The sequence below is a fragment of the Helicoverpa armigera genome, chromosome 8, assembly GCF_030705265.1.
Source record: "Helicoverpa armigera isolate CAAS_96S chromosome 8, ASM3070526v1, whole genome shotgun sequence".
In the NCBI taxonomy this organism is placed as follows: domain Eukaryota; kingdom Metazoa; phylum Arthropoda; class Insecta; order Lepidoptera; family Noctuidae; genus Helicoverpa; species Helicoverpa armigera.
This window is the reverse complement of record NC_087127.1, coordinates 809,251-829,682: the sequence shown is the minus strand read 5'-3', so window position 1 is coordinate 829,682 and position 20,432 is coordinate 809,251. Positions and strand designations below refer to the sequence as shown.

Sequence of the window (20,432 nt, the reverse complement as noted above, 5' to 3'; positions counted from 1 at the left end):
GGAATCAGTGTAGCCAGAGATATGGGGAGAGTAATGGGCTACATGCACTTACATTTGCTCGGGATTTTGTTCACCTGTACCATAACAACTACTTTAACAGTTTTTTGAGGTTATAAGTATTTCTGGAATTTATAAACCTCAGTAACAAAATCTTTTGACCAGCAATTTCCCCAAATTCTCTCGTCAATAACCTCCAGCCTATCTGAGTGAAGGCTGAGCTACAATAACCACGATTTATGATCATCCCACATTCCTCACACGTCGGTGCCATAACAAAAACCATCACCATTGTTCACGAAGACCTATACAATTGGCAAACCCGAATAAATTGCACCAAACTTTCTAAAACACCCGTCAAAATTTTCCATGCACCTTATGAACATAGCTATAAGGGTGATTGTTGTTTGTCCATGGTGTTTATGGTGTGATGGGTTAAAAACCACAGCATCTTTGTTACTGGCTGTTTTGGGAGCTAACGGTAATTCTGGTTTGCGAGTACCTATGTAGGTTTTGAACTTTGTTATATATTTCCTTCACAAGATGGTCGGTGAGTGATTGAAAATGAACCATTTGTGGGCGGGTAGATTGATAACGTTTGAAGAGATTAATTATTTTATATTTCGGTAATGGTAAAGCTTTTGAGTAATGAATCATTTTCATTAGTTTTGTTTCTTTTGACGTTGATGTTAATCCTAAGTTAGTTAGGTGCTTTTGATGGTGTAAAATTATTTTACTTTTCAACAAACTACGTCTAAGCTGACGTCTATCGTTATGTAGTAAAATAATTGAACAATTTTAAGTGGAAATAGAAATATTACGGCTATGTACTTGTACATAAGTCTTAATTATGCTGCATTGATGTAGGCTGAAGCAACCATAGTCATATTTCCGGTTGAATTAACAACACATTTTTATCAGAAGCATCAGATAAAGAAAACCATTTAGAGGTTATAATCTTACACCTCTAATTAAGCAATCCACGGTACAATAACTCAATATTCTCAACACGTGCTGTCTCAGTTACATAACACAAGAAAATCTGAAAACGAACTTTCCAAAATTAGTAGAAAAAGGTTGGAGAAAACTTGACGGTCAGCTAACGGACGGTTTTCAAAAGAAAATGTGTTAATACATCTTTTGTTCTTTACAATGACACAAAGAAGTACATTTTTAGCAAATATTCGACCAGTATTTTGGCACTTTTTCCTTGTACTTTTCAAAAACGCTTTTTTACGACTTTGGGTTGTAAATTATAATACCTTTTTTTCTTGTAGATTTTGTAGGCAAAGTGTCATGAATCATTTTGTTGTGCAAAAATAAAGGGAAAATATTTTATGTTGTGGCTTTGAGAAAGTATATTCCAAGTTGATGATGACTATTCGTATTTCAGTGGAACTGTTAGTAGGCTACGATTATATTCTTTTTGTGGGTTTTTATCTCTGCGAAAGATCAAATAATTGTCGGCTTTTTTAGTTGGTTTATACGTCGTAGATTCCTGTTAGTAAGTTTACTTAACTTACATGTTAGGAAAACAACTTGTATACTTTTTTTAAGAAGAGAGTTTTTTAAGAGGTAGATGCTGACGTTGAAACATTTTAGTTTAGTTACAGTTGATAATGAAATTACAACTTCGAATAAAAAATCGTGATACTCAAACTCAGAATTAGAGGTACATATTCAAGTTCAACTGGTTTATTAAAAAAAGTTGGTTTGTTTAATCAGCACTTTCTGAACGTCGAAACAATCGACAGTTGTCACCACTCTCTATGTTTTTACTGGGAAGAAGTGGCGCAACAAACTCCTCAGCAACACATGTCTGTCTATTCATCAAAAGACCAACTTTTGAAAGAAACCCATAGGATATCTCCAGAAGACCCGGTACCTACATTTTCTGTTATGGCGGGAAGTAGGCGTTGTTGATACCCAGCGAGCCGTCAACTGATCATTACAACAATATTTAAAAACCGTTTAGTAGTTACGGTATTACTTCATGACTAGCTGTTACCTACGGCGTTGCTCGTATTATTAAAAAACTGAAATAATATTATTTGTTTAAAAATATAGCTTGATCCAGTAGCAGATAAAAAACATAACTGTAAATTAATTTCATGTTTTTATCAAGATCGAAGTCAATGAATCATTTCACATAAGCATTTAAAAGCACTAACGAAAGCCTAAAGACACATTAAAAATAATAAATTTAATTCAATATGTGAACCACTGCACCAATCATAAAGCTTTACTTATGGTACAAACAGACACTTCAATTTTATACGTGTAAATAACCTGCAATGCAGGGAGTTCCACCAGGTTCGTCAGGAAATAGACCGTGACTCCACCGTGCTTAGGGAATACGCAAATATTTAACATAACGGCTGTTAGTATGGGAATTCAACAAATTTAACAATCTGCGTTATTACAACTGTTTTATGGACTTTCTAGAATTGTTTAAATCGTAACAGTAGTTTTTGAGATAAGCGCGTTTAAGCAAATAAAATAACCTATTAGCTTTATAACTATCTAAACTAATATAATTAGGATAAGACATTTTTTTTGTTGGTTTGTACCGTAAAGGCTCCGAAACTATGGAACAGATTTGGAAAATTCTTTCACTGTCTAGAAAGGTCCTATATTTTATCACGATACGGGCAGTAGTTAACATGGGACGCTATAAAACCGCGGGAAATGCTAGTAATAATATTATGTATGCTTAGATACCATTGATCACTGTAATGGATAATCAGAAATATTTCATAATTTTCACTTCAGCATGGTCAACCATATTTGACTAATTTATTCGTACAAATATTGCTAAATCCTCGACCCACATTAAACAAAGCATATTTTTACAAAACATAACATTTGGTTCCTTTAACCAACCTACATAAAGAGTGATGCGCAGTATTTCGTAAGGTTAGCCCGAACACGGACTTTCTCTGCTAATAATAAAGACAAACTCGATATTTAAGGACGGGTGTAGGGCGAGCGCGACCAAAATCATCCTTGGTGATGTTTATAAATATGTGCTTTTAATTTTATTGAGTCGATTAGATTTAAAAAAATCGTATTAACTTATTTTTTTCTCAAACAATCAATAAAATATAATAGTGTTTCTATTATATTTCTCGTTACAATGAAATAGTTCCGTGTTATTTAAGTTTAACTAGATATTGAAATAATGCCAGACAATTTTGTCAATCCCAAGAAAAAATATTTTGTAAAGTTTGTGATATCTATCTGACACAAATGTAGCTGAAAAAGTTTATCTTTCAAATCAATGATTTGGCTCTTGTACTTATTCGCTTACTGCGCGAAAATCTACCGAAAGTTACACTTAGAAAGAATAATGTTTCATAAAAACTTTTATGAAACTTTTTCTAATAAATATTTCTAAGATATGTGCGGTGTCTAGAGCAAGACTTGAGACGGCAGTATATCAAAAGTATGAATTACTGATGTGACCCAAAAACTACACTTAGGTACACTCTCTAAACTCAAGCAAGGTTAATATTCATCGCTAAAATATGAAGTCAAAGTCAAAAGCATTTATTGAAAAAAAAAGGCTAGTTTTTAGCACTTTTCACGACAAAATTACAAAAGGACAGCGCCTCCAAAACGCCCCCCTCTTACACCACTTTCTAGTGTTATGGGTGAAAAACAAACTTCCCAGCAACATATTTTAACGTATTAAAAAAGGTTTGAACTTCTAAAGATAAACAAAAGATTAGAAAATTGTGGCTTCAAGTTAATTACGGTAGGTTAAACAATTATTGGCTAGAACCCCGTTATTAGGCCCTCGGGCATTTTATTTTATTAACGGCCGACTGGGTTTTCTCAATTTTGTTAAACTTACTCCATTATTCATGTAAATATAAAGACTTGAGTTATTTACGGTAAAAAAGCGATACTTTATTTTTAAGCAAAAATTTACGTAAAATGAAATATAAATCAATATAATATCTTAAAATTGAGCAGTTTTATTACTCAGATTTAAAACTTTCATTAGTTATGTTATGGACGTAAATTTTTACTAAGGGTTTTGGGTAACTGGGTTGAGGAGATCAGATAGGCAGTCGCTTCTTGTAAAACATTGGTACTCAGCTGCATTCGGGTAGACTGGAAGCCGACCGAAACATAGTTGGGGAAAGGCCAAGTAGATGATCATAAACACTTAAATTATTAATGGTAAAAAGTAATACATACTTATTTTATTTCTATTTTTTTGTAAGTGTATTACTTAACTTTCTTACTTCTTTTTGTAAAAATGTAATCTAAAATTAACGTACTACAAAATATAAATCAGTTTATTATACCTTAAATTTGAACAGTTTTATTACTCAACTTTAAAATTTAGTCAACCAGTTATGGACGTCAATTGGTGAGTTTACCCCAAAGTTTTTGCAATACATGTCAACTTTCAAACGTTGGCACATCTGCCGATGCCTCTAATTAGCAGGTGTGCGCTCACTTTAATATTTTAAGCCTTTTTCGAGTTTCTTTAGCCTTTTAGGAACCCCACCTTTGGTATCCAGTTAATACTGATTAGTTTATTTGCATAAAATCTGAATTAAAAGTAATATGAAATCAAGCTTGAGATTGTATCTTTGATGATTGCGGATTTATTAAGTTATAAAAAGACCTACTTTTTAAGTACAAAGGTATCCGTTGTTCAGCATGTTTTCTTCTAACAGTGCAAAACTCATTCATATTCTATGATATAGATCTCATTGTTTGTGTATCAGGTAGCCCACATACTTTATTTAAATTGTGAACTCTAATATTTTCATTTATTTATTAATTTCAACTTCATGTGTGAAAAATGGTACATTAGCGAATTTATACCATAAGGCATTTTCCAATCAACCACCGGATTAAACGGAGTTGAGACATAGTCACAATGCTTTAATAAACTTTGTTTTAAACCAGTTCCCATTTCAGAAATACTGAAGAACCTCTTTTTATAAACATGTTAACTAGACACTTTAACCACACACCTCCAGTAACCCCATTGTACGTAACCACAAGTTAAAATTAACTTTGACTGACCCAGTTATACAGGCCTTTCTCTCATTACTCGGGAATCGAAGCGACGACCCCTAACTACAATTTATTGCTTATGTATGAGATAACGTAACTGGGTGTCCGACACAAAAGGTTGCTGAAAGTTATAGTTATTAAATATTAAATTTTGGGACCGTGGAGAATCTTTATTGTTCCCTTAATGTGAAATGGGTATCAAGATGTAATTATGGACCCAATATATAAAATAATAGAAGTCTATCATCATATGATTTCACGTCATTATGAAAGAAATACTTCATGAACCAGAAATATTTTTTTATGTCCATAAATATTACTATGTTGCTGTGAATTGCTTTTAATTTATGTTTGCTAAAGTATATCTGAATTATTTAAATGAATTAAGGTAGCAAACATATAATTATCGAGAAGCAAAAGTTTTCAAAATACACTTTATAACCAATAGTTTCTTCATGAACTATATCATCGTCATAAAATTGACACGAAATTGAAAATCTGACAAAAATAAATCACAATAGACAGAAAGAAGTTCCGACACGTAATTGAAATTGTCTTTGATTTACCACCCAAAACAAAACCACTTGTCCAAAGAACAGTAGGTATAACTGAAATCTTGATAGTCTGACAGGAGCCAATAAAATATGATTAATGTGTATATCCTGAAGTGGTATAGTTATAAGTACAAACTTTCTCCGCGGCGTTAGCGGCTCACCACACCCTTCAGAAGAAACCCAATAGGGTGACCACGGTTAAGTGACCAACCGAGGGACGTTATTTTTTGTGTAGAAGGATATCAAGTTAAAAATAAAAAGTTTTTACTCAAGGACGATTGTTATATGTTTACTGATGTAAAAGGAGATTCGGCTTTGTTTCTGAGATAAAAACGAGTTGGAAATAACTATTATATGGAAGATAAGACTCAAAAATATCTTTGTAAAGTCTCCCATATCAATGTTCAGGTCTTTCGCAATGTGCAGATCGGTACATTTAACATTTTTTGAAAAGTGGCCAATAGTTACCTGAAGTTTAGCAATTAATATTCTTACTAGAGTACAAATTTCATGCAAAAGTTTAAGATTTGTTAGAGTACTGAAATCTCAAACTCCACAGTGACCCTACTCATGATCGATAACTTCAAAGCTGCGCGCGCGCATTGCTTTCTCCCGCTAACGCAGGCGTCCCACTTGCGCGCTATTTGAATGAGTTACGTAGAATTCGTCACCGCATCGTTACGCGCGTTCCATTTTACGTAATTAGACGTTAAGCTGTGCTGATTCGTAGAAATAAAGAGATTTCTTTGCGGAAAATGGTGTGACTTTTTACTTTTACTTTGTAAAATTTTGAGGATAATTAAATTCTATTCGCTTTTGAGTTATTTCTATTGAATAAGCTAGTTTTTAGTAGTAAGTGAGTGCAAAAGCACTGGTACTTAATTGCATTTGGTTAGACTGGAAGCCGACCCCAAAATAGTTGGGAGAAGGCTAGGCAGATGAGATGAATGTAATTTTTAGGATTGGTGTCAAACAACGCTTCTATAGCATCGTCTTTACCTTATCTAAATGCTTTTAATAAGTGCAAAACTAAATAGAAGCAACAAAAATACTATTCACAGCTCATTATTTTAAAAATAATGTAAATACACATTTCTCTATTCCAATTAGTTGTAAAGAAAATCTACTGTCTCTCTGATACAAAACAGGGGGATATTGTGTAAATTGTCTTCCATTAGAGTGCCGCAGTAACACATTATGATAACGTCGAGACATTTTAAGATGGCTCTCTGTTTCACGCAGTTACATCATTTTATATTAGTCTGTTTATTTATTTTTTGTTAGAAATTGTTATTGTTGTCTGTGCGTGTCGTAAATTGGAATCAATTGTTTTAATCAGCTTCTTGTATCCTGTGTTATACGAATATTGTTAACGTCAAATTATGATGAGGACGGATTGTTTGTCTGTCTTTTGCTCAATACTGAATGGATATTGATTGGAGAGCAAAAATAATGCTAAGAGTAAAACGTGTTGCAACAATTTGCTTTTAAAACTAAATTATTTATGTACCTCTTAAAGATCCGACATTACTTGAAGTTTCAACCGAAAATCATGGCCGTATAAAATTTAACAAAATTAGAGTTACGACGAGAGTCAAAATGTTATATTTTACGATATGCATAGAGATAATATCGCTCATAAAAACAGCATTAAGTGTGTTTACGAGGTTTTTTCATTACGGTTGAATGTTCGCGACTCAACTATGTACGTAAAAGCACACTGTACACTAAACAGTCGGCCGACAGTAGACCCGATAGTTCGCAAACATTTTCTTTAAAGGTGAGTATATGTAGACTACAACATTTACTTGTACCTAACAGAACAACGAGCCACTCTATGAGATGATCTAGTGTATCATCCTTTTACGAACAAAACGTCGAGCACGCTCGCCTGTTTGTTACAAACCAACGAGCATATTGATGTAACATTTCGTCGAGCCAAGTGCGGGCGACGCGCGGTTGCGGGGTGACGCGGAAGGAGAGAGACGAAAGACTCGCTCGCTAGACCCGTAACATAACGTCGAGCATTCGCACGAACGTTACATTAAATAGAAATGCTTTGGAGACTGAGCTTTTGCCTGTATTGTACCATTCGCTAGAATGTTACATTACACAGAAATGCTCGAGAAAATGTTGTAGTCTATACTAACCCTAAGAAAATCTTTGTTCCAAATTAAGTTTTCAATCGGTCTGATACCGGTCAAATACTTGATATTTGTAATGTGCGTACTACCAGTCATTTTCATACTGATTTATGAGCCCAAACAAACTATCGGGCGACTAAAAGTTGGCAGTGTGTGGATGCTAAGGCTGTTGTTTTTGCTTGGAGTTTTGGAAAACTTGCACTGCCTTTGTTGCAAGTCGGATAAGTTATATACTCGTACATATGTAATGTTGTATGTATGTAAGTTGGAGTTTATTCTTTGTGAGCCTTTTAGCTTACAGAGCGCGAGAGATATTACTCTTGTAATGTACCATTCGAGTTTTTCATGAACGTTCTCTTTCAGCTGAAAATTTTCAGAATAGCTTGTAAAACCTTACTGAGCTAAATAGAACTGAATTTTTATTCAATTTTGCGTTTATTTTTATGCATATTATGTAATAGTTGTTTGTGGACAAAGTTTTGTATTGACTTTCAAAGTCTGGACTTAGATATTATGAAACTTTTGTGGACATCTTTTTTAGCTCAGAAACTTTTGGAACTAATGTGATTTCGATATAAAGGTTGGGCTTTAGTTTTTGGATATGATATGAGCAAAGTACAAAACAATAATCTTTACGAGGCACTATTAAAAAAGTGGATTTTTTATTTGTTGTTATCCTAAACACTCCAAAGTTATAGAATCGCTATGACAAAAATTTTCGCTGTTGGAAGGTGTTGCAGGGGTGACATCGGCTATTATTTTCTAGGACGTCTTTTGCAAAGTTATTTCAGAGTTATCTCTGGTAATAACTGCCATAGTATTTATTTGACTTCGGAATCGAATACAAACGCTCTACTCTCATTTATCTTAACAGCAAAAATATACAAAATACACAATTATGTTTACTACACTCATAAAGCACAATCTTCATGAAACACCCAAGTTTCAGAGGGTGAAACAACCCTGAAGGGATTACTCACAACTGAATTACATATAGGACAAGTGGCTGGGGAATACGGGGGTACTTGACAGTCCTTGTAGACTTGATTCGTTTAGCTACTGATTTCACTGGAGACAAAAGCTTTTAGTAGTAATATGTTAAGGTGAATGTTCGACGACTGGTAGAAGGAAATTCAAATGTGAAGTAGTTTTTCGATGTTTTATCTAAGTTAATTTCAGATATGAGGCGTCATCTTACACCCCAAATTAGTTGTTGTTGCTTTAGCTCTAAAAGTTCTTTCAATTCAAATGATTGTGCTCGATAATATCGGGTATTATCGAGCACGTACCTATATTTTTTGAATGCTCGTGAAATTGCCACTTTTGTGTGCATATACGTGCTACGAGTGGACATGCGATGACGCCTTTCATAGTTTTTGTTCGAACCCTGGGCCCCGATTCTCCTAAGTTAATAATGTCAAAATCGAATAGAAATCGAATCGTAATATGATCGTAATAGCAGTTTTAACCATATCGGGCATTCTGCTACTAATAAAAGACCAATCGTATTCGATTGACATTTGATTGGTGTGCGATTGGTCTGCTATTTTGATGATTTTGGTCTATACGGTAGTTTGCTGTACAATCATTTTGCAATCGTAAATCATTTGCAGACAAAATGATTCATTATTGAATGACAGAAAAGGATAAAAACGTTTATTTCAAAGAAAAAATAGCGGAATGCCACATACGCTTCAATCGTAATCGAGCCGGGATTGGATCTCAGTCGAATCGAGTCGAAGGTCAATCGAATGGCGCTTAAGTAAAATTAGGAGAATCGGGCCCCTGAACTCAAATGCGTTGTAGACCGAAAAATTACTAAACGAATACACTTCGGACCGATAAAACAGTCTATAAAAGTCTTTCTTTAACCCCCCAAAGAGGACCAAAAATTCCTGCAAAATTATGAAGGTGTTTCAATAGATACCTATTTACACAATCGGGCAAAAGGTAGGATGTTTGAAAGACGGTAACCGGATGGTAGGTATAGCTTTGTCGGCCATTCGGTGCTGAATGCAAATAAAAGGGGACGCGCCAAGAAGCCTTCCGGGTCGGGCCAACATTCAGATAGGTCTTGGAATGTAACGATACCAAAAAAGGGTGAGATAAGAGACAATATTCTTTTAAACGATTTTTTATTTATTTATTACTCGTTGTTTCTTGCGGCTTCACTCACGTCCCGAGAAAGCCACTTCCCGTAACGGGGTAAAATGTAACCTATGTCTTTTTCAGGGTTCAGACTATCTGTGTTTCTTTCGGTCACCAGATTTTCTGTGAAAGCACGATATGTATATTAGGTAAAGTTACTGTGTCATTTATTTGATGAAACTATATTTTTAGTTTTATTTAAAGTGTCCTGTAATTAACTTGTAGTACTAAAAACTAATAAAGTACTTACTTTATCTTTCTACCAAATGTCTTTCAAAGCAAATAGCTCATGTCTTTCATCTCAATCATCAATCCACTTTGTATCAAAAGACTATCAAACAACCTCTTAAATCGAATAACTGAAAAAGATTAGATAAAACAAAGGTCTCTTTATTGTTATTTTTAGAGTACAGGAACAGAATACAGTTGACCTTTCCACGGTCTGAAATTCAAGGGTCCCTTTGATCTAAGGTCAGAAGATACAGGGTCTGACACAAGGGCTGTAGAGTTAATTAATGCCCTAGATGCCTTTGAGGTATCGCTAGTAATGTGTTTAGCTTCGGCGTCCGGTTGTCTGTAGGTATGTAGAGGTAGCTTGGTAAATTGATGGACTATAGTTGAGGATGTTAGGTTAGGTACTTGGTGTGTTATAAAGTTTTTTGATATGAGTTTTTTTTGGCTTAGAAGCCTAGTTTTTTTATGAGTATAATTTTGTCCTCAATGGAGCTCAGTAAAGACAAAGCAATATCTTTGAATCTATGAAAAAATAAAAAATGCCAAAGGTGATTGTGTCAAACAAAAAGTTGTGCCCAAGGAAGACCCACTAGCTCCTGCCCGCGGTGTTCCCCAGGAAGTAGCTCCTTCGTTTTCTGAAGCATAAGCAATATAACTATTAAGTTTTATTAACATTTTGTTTAGTAGTTTTTGCGGTACAAATTTTCGGCCTTCAAAACGTTAATACATACTTTCGCGTTCATGATATAGCGTGAATTGTAATGTGATATCAGTTTATTCTGCTACCATTACGTACCTATAGGTATTTCGACGGAGGGCTGACCGCTGACCGTTAGCGCCCATAACTCGCGTCGCTCCGGGCTATCGATATATATTCAGATGCGATAGTATTTAGTGCAATTATCCATGGTTAACGTGCAATATGTCTGTATCGTGGGTATAGCTTGTATGTCAAATATCCTAATATTATAAGTAATTATTGTAAATTGTTAAGGCAATCAAGTAGTGGACCGAAAAGCCAGAAAAGTACTGCGTACGATTAGTTTAAGGGTTACTCTCAAATTGGACGTTGCGTGTCAGTGCAGATAAAAAAATGGTATAAAACGTTTGTTTTTTTTTAGGTATATGAATAAGATGATTGCACCATTTTAATTGGTCGTTAGTGACTAAATATTGGGTTTTACAGTGTAGGGATAATCGATTATACATGGCGAATTGATTTAGCCACCGATTTCTAATTACTTACCTTTTTAATTTCCGCCCGGTACGTTAGGTACCTACAATAATTCAGCTTGACTCAGGATAAAAAAACCCTCAAAAATGTCATTGACCGATTGAGCCCAGTAGCCGAAGTTTCATAATTCCCAATTGGTATGTCAGAAAAAAAAAAACAATGCTATCAGGAGTTGAATCTGAGATATTAAACTATTTTCTATTATCTTGAAGAAAACCTTAACATTTAATTGTTTTTTGGTCAGAAAAGCCTCCAATCTTACGTTTAAGAAATGTCATATGATGTTTTACCGCCACAATCACAAAGGATACCAATCGCATTTACGTACATTCGAATCAAATCTAACGTCAAAATCCTAATTATCAGAACATTATCCTTCATCTCTTTCAAAAAGCCATCAGAAAGTCATAACCGCGGCATGTTCGCCGGTGCGGGGAGGAGAGCGAGGTTAGGGAGGGGGACTGTGCATGCGCCGCGCGTTGCCAAAAATCTAGTCAAACTGGCTCGCTATAGTGCAACGCACTTCTGGATGAATGCGTGTGCGCGTCCGAGAGGTGTGGAGTCGAGTTAGATGGAGAAAAATTGGGTACAGTCACGGGGTACAGTAATGGGTATATTATTTCAGAAATTGAAAGGTAAAAAAGAAATAGTTATATAATCGTACCTATATCGAAGTATTTGCCTGCTTCCAGTCACAACTACTTTGAGCATTCGAGCAAAAAGCAGCATATGTAGCCGTACTCGGTAATTGGACTTTTTAACTCTGAAAAATAAGTTTCGAATTTTACCCGGAGATCCTTATATGTAGGTACTAAATAGTCAGTGTGCTAAGGACACTTTACTACCAAGAGTTACTGCTCATATAGGTATCAAATTCAGTACCTCCACTATCATTTTAGGTAGGTATTTACTTTAAACGTTTGGTAAATATACAAACTGTGTCACTACAAGAACTCTACAATCTCTTGAATTTCATAAAATATTGTGATCAATAAATAGTACCTTTCTAATGACCATAGCCATTGTAATGCGTACGTACACATACTCCCAAATATTCACAAAACATGACCACTCCACGCCACTCTCTTCTCGGGTCGTTAGATAGTCATACGACTCAAGTAGGTGCATCTAAAAACTGCAACTCGATTGGGAGGCTGCGACGAGGCGGGGGGAGGGAGGCCCCCAAAAAAATAAGTGTACGCCAAAATGCGCGGGCGTCGACCGGTCAATGAACTAACTTAGACCTACAGTCCTAGGTAGTAAGAATGTGGGAGTGAGGATTGTTTTTTGTTTTTTTTTCTTGTGTTTTATTAGTATGTACTTGTGTGTAGTTAGGTATTGAGGGTTTAATGACTTTTTTTTGTTTCTGTGTGTGTGTGTGTGTGTTTTGTGGAAAGGATAGGGTAACGTTTGGTTCGGAGTGCTGGAGTGTAGATAAAGTTCATTGCTGCCGTGAAGTTGCTGGCTGGGCTGTAGTAGTACCTACATTGAATCGTGAAGATACTGGTAGTCAACATCGGAGCGGCAAAGTTATTTGACGAGAAGTGAAAATAAGAAGAGAGCGGCAGTAGACCTCAATGAGAGCAAAAGGGGAAAATGAAATCTATAGTCATTGAATGCTGGCCTTAATGTCTTAGGCAAAGAAATATCATTAGTATTCTATTAGGATTAAGTGCTTTACAAGAAGTGACTGCCTATCTGACCTCTTCAACCCAGTTACCCGGGCAACCCGATACCCCTTGGTTAGACTGGTGTCAGACTTACTGGCTGAAGTAGGCATTTATTTATTGGTTATTTATTGTAGGTATAGTATAAATAACCTTTTTTTATACTTAAGTCTGTTCGGTCTAGAACTACGTAGACTGAAATTGTACGTCAAAAAGCACGTGTTCTCAATCCCACAGTTTTTCCCGCGCTTACGTGTTAAACTCCACGAGTGGGTCTGAAACGTGCGCAAGCGCAAGCGTCCGCGTGGGCAAGCTGATAAGCACGTGGCTAGCTTTTATAGTCATTTCGAGTTGTAATAGTAGTTCTTTGTGTTGTTATGGTTCACTTTTAAAAAGACCATTTACATGGTTGATTTTATGTATGAATTATATAATGCGGAATAGTAGCTTAAATATTGAAAAACTAATAATTCAGTTTAGACATTTTTGAAACCAAAACAGTTCCTTGTCAATTTGATATTTTATAACCCATTGAAAATTCCCAAAAAACTTTAATCGAGCGGTTTTACATACGCTCTTAATTTGAGCACAAACCCTTATTTCAAGGCAATTAGATCGAAATCAACGTTACCCACTGATATCATATTACTTTAATAAGTAATTAAAATCCCCACAATGTTGCCAACACCTGGACACGCTTCATTGCCCGTCAAAAAGTTGAAATACCAAAACACTTTTTTATTTTTGTATTCAAACGCAAATCATAAAATTCTCCCTCAAGTTAAATCCGACCTTATTTCGAAAGCAATGGAGTATATAATCCATATTTCATTTGTCGTATCTGCATATATCTGAGTATGAAATGACGGGTAACCAATTTCGTAAGACCTGCCCCGCTGCCTTCAGTTCGGAAATTGTGAAACGAATTAGGGATTTTTTATGTAACGTTAGAGGTCCTTTTATTTTGGTTCGTTTGGTGTAAAGCGTGGGAGGTTGCGACAGCGTTATGTTGACCTCTAAGGGTCAATTCCCACTGAGAGAGCAGCGGCCGGCAGCGGCCGTAAATGCAAGGGATTGAGCGCGAGCGCGGCGGGCCGCGCTGGGCCGCGCCGCGCCGCGCTCTTACATTGCCCGTGCTCTTACGGCCGCTGCCGGCCGCTGCTCTCTCAGTGGGAATTGACCCTAACACTGACCACATTTCAGAATCATCTACACGCATTAAATTCGTTCAAATCGCTATGATTTTTAAGATTCATAGCAGAGTAAAATCCATGAGAATTTTATTTGCAGGTCTCAGTAAAAAAATTGACCTCAAACGTCTTCTGTATCTCGGAGTTCATGTTAAAAGGCATCGTTCTTTATCTTTCTCCCGCCAATCATCATCATATTTCCAAATCATTTTCAGAACTATGTTGGAGTTGCTTTCTAATCTTACTGGATGTAGCTCAGCACTGGTTGAGCGTTTCAAATGTAACGACTTCCTATGTGGCTTCCTCAACCTTGTTACCTTGTCATACCGAAATCCCCAGTATAATAGACTGATTGGCAGAATTGCTGGCGTCTTCTAAACCCACAACGTCTGTTAAAGACGTTCAATCAACAGCCAGTACACTCAATTTTCTTCAATCCTTAAATCCGCCTCCTCTTATACCTTGCATCCATAACGTGGGCGAAGGTGAACGATTTGTCAATGCGGGTCATTAGCGGGTCCAAACGAGAGGCTAGCGTCTTTGTCAGTGGCCTTACGTTAGTCATTACGGATGCCATCACCATTTTCAGTAATAACAGTTGTTATTGCAGGTAAAACATGGCTGACAACGTTTGAATGTGGTGCTTAAGTTTTGATATATATTGTATGTACCAGTTTGAGGGCTACCTTATAATAATATGGTTTACTGTTTGAGGGCTTGTGTGAGTCCTGTCTAAAAATTTAAAGACTCATCAGTCTGGTCATCAATTCCTACATAAACAATAACTCGTGTATTATTGAGCCCTCTTACGATGGCTTTTCTTATTGTGGATAGGCACTTCATATTACTTCTATGGGGCTGATGTCCGATTCTATTGCTAATACAATTGCTAATAGTAGTTTTGATGTTCAAAAGGTACAATTTATCAGCCTAATATTAATAAACGGTTTTGAATTTGAGTAGGCAAAACAACAGATAGATAAATTATTGAAATACGTGTCTAGATCATTTTAGAACGATATCATATGACATTGCAAGGTAATTTATCTTTATTTTCTCTTGTAATTCCAGTTGAAGTCTCCAACGGAAGAGAGTACCGGCACTGACGGTGGAGAGGCTCCGGCGGCCAACGGCTCCATCTTCACCATGACCTTGAAGAACAACCATCTGATAGTGGAAACTGAGGAGAGGAATGTAAGTATTATAAAAATGAAACCCGCTTTCCGTTGTCACGACATAACATGAAAACGGCTTGCCTGATTTGGCTGAAGATTAGAGGGGAGGTAACATAGACCAGGGAAAAGGTTCAAGTAAAGGTTTCTGTCACCCTGCTACGGGACTCGGGTGAAACCGCGGGCGAAAGATAGTATCGTATAAAGAAGGAAATTGTAAGGAAAGTAAATGACGCTTAATAAGTCAATTGTTTTATGGAATCAGCGTTAGGATGGGGGTCCCCTAATAACCTTGGAATTGTCAAAGTATGTAAGACAATAGAAATTAATGGGGTTTACCTTAGATAGACGAATGAAAGACGTTTACGAACAATGTATGTGTAATGTGGATGGTAAAATTGTTTGATCTTATCCTTTAAATTAAACAGTAAAAATGTCCTGATCGCGGAAAAAGAATTATTGGTCCTTTTACGATCAAATCATATTCATGAAAGCGTCAATTCATAGAACAATATCCCAAACTACCGAATTAGTTTGGTTCTGATAGTTCCGAAGTTTGCGTACACATGCATTCTGCAGCAAATCGCCTGCAGGCGAACTTCGCACAAATTCTCGACACTAACTGTCAGACAGTTCCTCGGGCATTGCGTTGACGTGTCTAAACGTGGTGGTTAGAACTTTGTCTTAGTTTAGATATACTAATAGATGCAGTGGTTGAACATTAAATAATTGATTATTTAAAAAAAAAAACTGTTGGAACTCTCATTTAAATATGCATATTTCTTATCATTTCAGGATATAACCAAAAACGGCCGAGAAACAAAAATGAAGTATTCACCAGACAATGATGGCATCTTCGTTGTGGAGGTTCAGCAGTCAGCAGCTTACAGGCCGAATAAGAATATCCAAAACTCTCCACAGCATGACCCTCAAATCTCCACCAACCAGGCCCTCATACACCGCGTTCCTGATGAATTGGACAAGAAGATAGAAGAAGATAGTGAAAGAAGCAGCGAGAAGTTTGAAAGAGATAAAGCTCTCGCTTTATCTAGTACGGGACTTTCAATTTCAGACCTCAGTATGTCATCCATTGGTTCCCATAATGTCAGCTACTCTTACAGCAGTCAGATGGGATACGAACAAGGTCCGTTTGGGTATCCTGTGTACGCTGGCTATGATACATCTAAAGACGATATGCCAGAAGGTATAGTTAACGATAACTCCCAAGAACCTTTGATTACCAAAACGCCAACTGACCCTGATAAGCCTGTCGTAACTGCAGCCATATTCAAGCAAGATTCTATAATAGGTAGCGAAGCGCTGCAAGGACCAGGCTACTGCATCGAAGGCTCAACTGACGGACCGCTGCTATCAGATGTTCAAGCTAGAGAATACAGCCTACAACACCTTCACGATCAGAAGAAAATGGAGAATGGTGTAGCAGTTCCTGTGGCAGAGAAAGTGGAAGGTTTGAAATCTTTAAATCGAGCTGACAGTCTTCCAGTACGGTTAGAGGAAGATGAAGTTGAAAAAGTCCCGATGGAAACTATCAAAGAAGACGACGGCTCTGGCAAAGATGTTTTGAAAGGTAAAAGAGGGTCATTGCCGATTATAAAGACGGATATGTACGAATCAGTGAAGGACGTGATTTTACCTTCGGGGTCTCCGAAGTTTGAGAAGCTGATGAATGAGACGTCGCCGGGGGATGGAGCATACGACTCGCCTCCAATGATCACGATCACAGAGGAGAGTGAATCCAGCAAGTCTGATGGCACGAGTTAATTTTAGCGCTCGTTTTTATGTATATAGTATGTTTCAGGTTGTTTTTAATGTGTTGAAGTGCGGTGTCGGGGAACGCGATAAGAAACCAGATTTTTTATCATTTTATTCATGGCAATTCTTCGACTTTTTAATAATGGTCAATTCAATCAATTTTGTTTACTTTTATACAATAGACTTGATTGTTATAACACATTTTTCTTCTTATATCATTCTGATCTTCACCTGATTCGGTATTATCTTCCCGATTGACACCGTGTATCCTAGTAAATAATTTTGTAAAATCTATTAAAGTAGTCGTAAGCTTGGAGTCACCTCGTTTCATTGAGTTCAGGTTCTGCCACTAGTTACCCTGACCGTTCTGTGTGTCGCTCCGTAGGTGAATTTGTATAAATTAGATTATTGCTGGCATATTTGGATGATGTATTTTGTGAAGGCTAGGGGATGGCTCTTGGAGGTCAACGAATAAAATTATTATTTCAAGTATACAGAAAATATTGTGATTAACATCAAATTATGTAAGGGGATTTGAAAGAAGCCTTTTATTTGGCTAGATGGTGATAAAGATGATGTAATAGTTAATCTTCGTAGAGAATGATGGTAATTTTGGAAGACAGGAAAATACAGGTGTTGGGCTATTGAAATGTTAGACAATTTTAATGGGAAGTCTCAATTACTGCTATGAGGTCGATATCAGAATTAGTATCGCTTCTTATTTCTTTTCTAGGAATATTTCATCGGTACCCGTAAGTTTCGGTATCGGCTTCATAGTTTTGATTGATGACTGTTGCATTGTTTTTGACGTTGATATGTCATTTAAATATACCGGTATTTAGGGGTTAAGGATGAACTTTGAAACTTGAGATCAGATTTGTTGATGGTTAAATGTTGATAGTTGAACTCAAATTAGTCATCCAGCAGTTTGTAACATTACTGATACTGTAATGCTTACAACAATAAATTTTGAGAAAGGTTTCTGATAGTTTGTTTCAATATTTTACCAAGTGTCTTTGACTGTTGTCAAGAGTTAATGTAGTCTGAGCTTTATTGTGTTTTTGACTTCAACTTCATCATCTAACCATTGAGTCTGTGGTGCAAGGCTGTCGTTTCCATGATATGTACATTTCTGTTCTTCATCGTTGTGGCCAAATAGATGTATGTATAGATTAAGTGATAGTGGGGGAATGTTGACAGGGCTATCATTTATAATGTTATTTCTATCTTGAGGAATGAAAACTATTGATGGCATATTTAATTTATTGCCAGGGTGTGATAGAATACAAACAACTTCCTGGTTAACTTTTATTGAAATTGAGAACTCATTATAATGAGTTTTTAAATCTAATATACTTTGAATGAAGGAATATGCGAGGTTAAAATGCTGTCTTACGGAAATACCTACAATTTATTATATCCTATTTTGAATTAACGGTTGAATTACATAAATGATCATGTTCTGTGTGATACAGATGACCCTGTCAACATTTAAGTTCTGCATTTACACCAAATTTCGCTACTAACTAGTTTAAGATACTTATTGTTAAAAGTATTTATAAAATTAAGGAATTGATTCCAGTATTCGAAGCTCTTTTAATTTGTATTCATATAGTTTATAAATAAAATATTCTTTGTTAGTTATTAGGTATGATAAAGTTAGTTTTGCTCAGTTTTTGAAATTATTTTTAAAGTTGTGATAGAATTTATAGATATTATGAAAACTAATGTTTTTGTCATGAAGGCTTCTGTCGAATATAGTGTAATGAAAGTCAACTGATTTTAACAAGAATTTCACGTGTATTTTATAGATTTTATTATTTAACAACATACCATAATACTTGATAAAATACGAATCGAAAGTTTAAGTACTGATACCTTTCTGAACACTGTATGAAGTTTACAATACGAATGGTACACAGTTACACTATAGTCGACAGATGTCTTTATCTATATTTAGTTTGAGCGTTAGTGCCGTCCGCGAGACAAACGAAATGTTTACGTGCCAAATGAACCTTTATGAAGAGAAAACCTGTATCAAACTATGTAGTTTTACGGATTTTTAAACCGGTTTTTAAGAAAAAAAAAATTGAGTTTAAGGATTTAATTCATTCTGCTGTCACTTTGGCAGTCAGTTAGTCAGCAAGTCTGACAACCACCTTATCTAATGGTATTGGGTTGCCCAGGTAACTGGGTTGAGAAGGTCAGATATGCAGTCGCTCCTTGTAAAACACTGTTACTCAGCTGCACCCAACCCCAACATAGTTGGGAAAAGGCTAGGCAGGCTTTAAAAAAAAAGAGCTGTGCAGTAAAGTTAACTTTGTTAACTTTGGTCTTTCTGTTCGGAAAATCCGTAAAGCTACAGTTTAATAAAATGGATTATTCGCGTAAATTGATTATGAATTAAAGAAATTATGATTTCGTTGTAGGCTAGTTCAAAAGCTAAGAGTTTGAGAAATATAAATTAGCATGTAAGTGATAATTATTGTATGTAAATGAATTTAGTTTGCATTAATGATTTTAATATTTTATTTGAAGTTACTTTTATAAAATAAATTTAAAGTGATTTGCGGAATTTGTCTGTTTATTTACCTTATAAAGTGACCTAAACATGTAATATGTGGGTGGTAACTTTTTAATCACGAAGAAATTAGGAAAAATACTGCTTACTTCAATACCGAGTAAGGATATAAATACAAAGATTAGGTAATTAACCAATTAATGTGAGAATATTTTAGCAAAAAAATCTAATTATCTTGTTGGTTCTACGTGGCGTTCAAAATATAGCAACACAGACGAATTTTCATAACCACTTCTACCAGTTAGTACAGGAAAAATAACGTAGATGGCGCTCCTGAGTAAAGACACTAGTATACTAAAATTTAATATAATGCCATCTATCGGGTGGCGAGCGAACTAAGAAAAGCTTGACTATCATAGTAATGGAGTTTGTGTACCATCTATTAAAATATATGTGTTTGTGTTTTCGCGTGAGTGAAAAGTTCCGAGAAATCTATGAAGATGGCGGTTCCTAAAATTTTCAGTTTATTAACTTCGCGCTTGTATGTGGATGGGGTATACAGTTTCAGTAAACTAAAATGATCATAAGAAGGGGACAAAATAAAACTTTTCACATGGCTCTAGAAGTCGGTGTCTGCAGGTCTGTTGACTGTGTTTATTTTGCGACTACGTTTCCCTAAATTATATGCCAACTGGGATTTTTTACGGAATCAATAAATAAGTGTAGTAAGGTTCTGAAATTGCCAAGATTTTTAATAT

At 35.8% G+C, this 20,432-nt stretch overlaps 2 protein-coding genes across 4 annotated transcripts in view; one reads left to right on the top strand and one right to left on the bottom strand.

Moving 5' to 3' along the window:
• The window catches only part of LOC110383717 (uncharacterized), a 74,365-nt gene extending 55,965 nt beyond the window's left edge, over positions 1-18,400 (top strand). For both annotated transcript variants that reach the window (XM_064035927.1, XM_021344533.3), the window contains exons 5-6: positions 15,280-15,402; positions 16,176-18,400. In XM_064035927.1, the coding sequence (XP_063891997.1) occupies positions 15,280-15,402; positions 16,176-17,162 (1,110 nt within the window). In that variant the 3' untranslated portion in view covers positions 17,163-18,400. The remainder of the gene's footprint in view (positions 1-15,279; positions 15,403-16,175) is intronic.
• The window catches only part of LOC110383678 (protein lin-37 homolog), a 358,932-nt gene that overhangs the window by 127,818 nt on the left and 210,682 nt on the right, over positions 1-20,432 (bottom strand). The gene's annotated exons all lie outside the window — the stretch shown is intronic.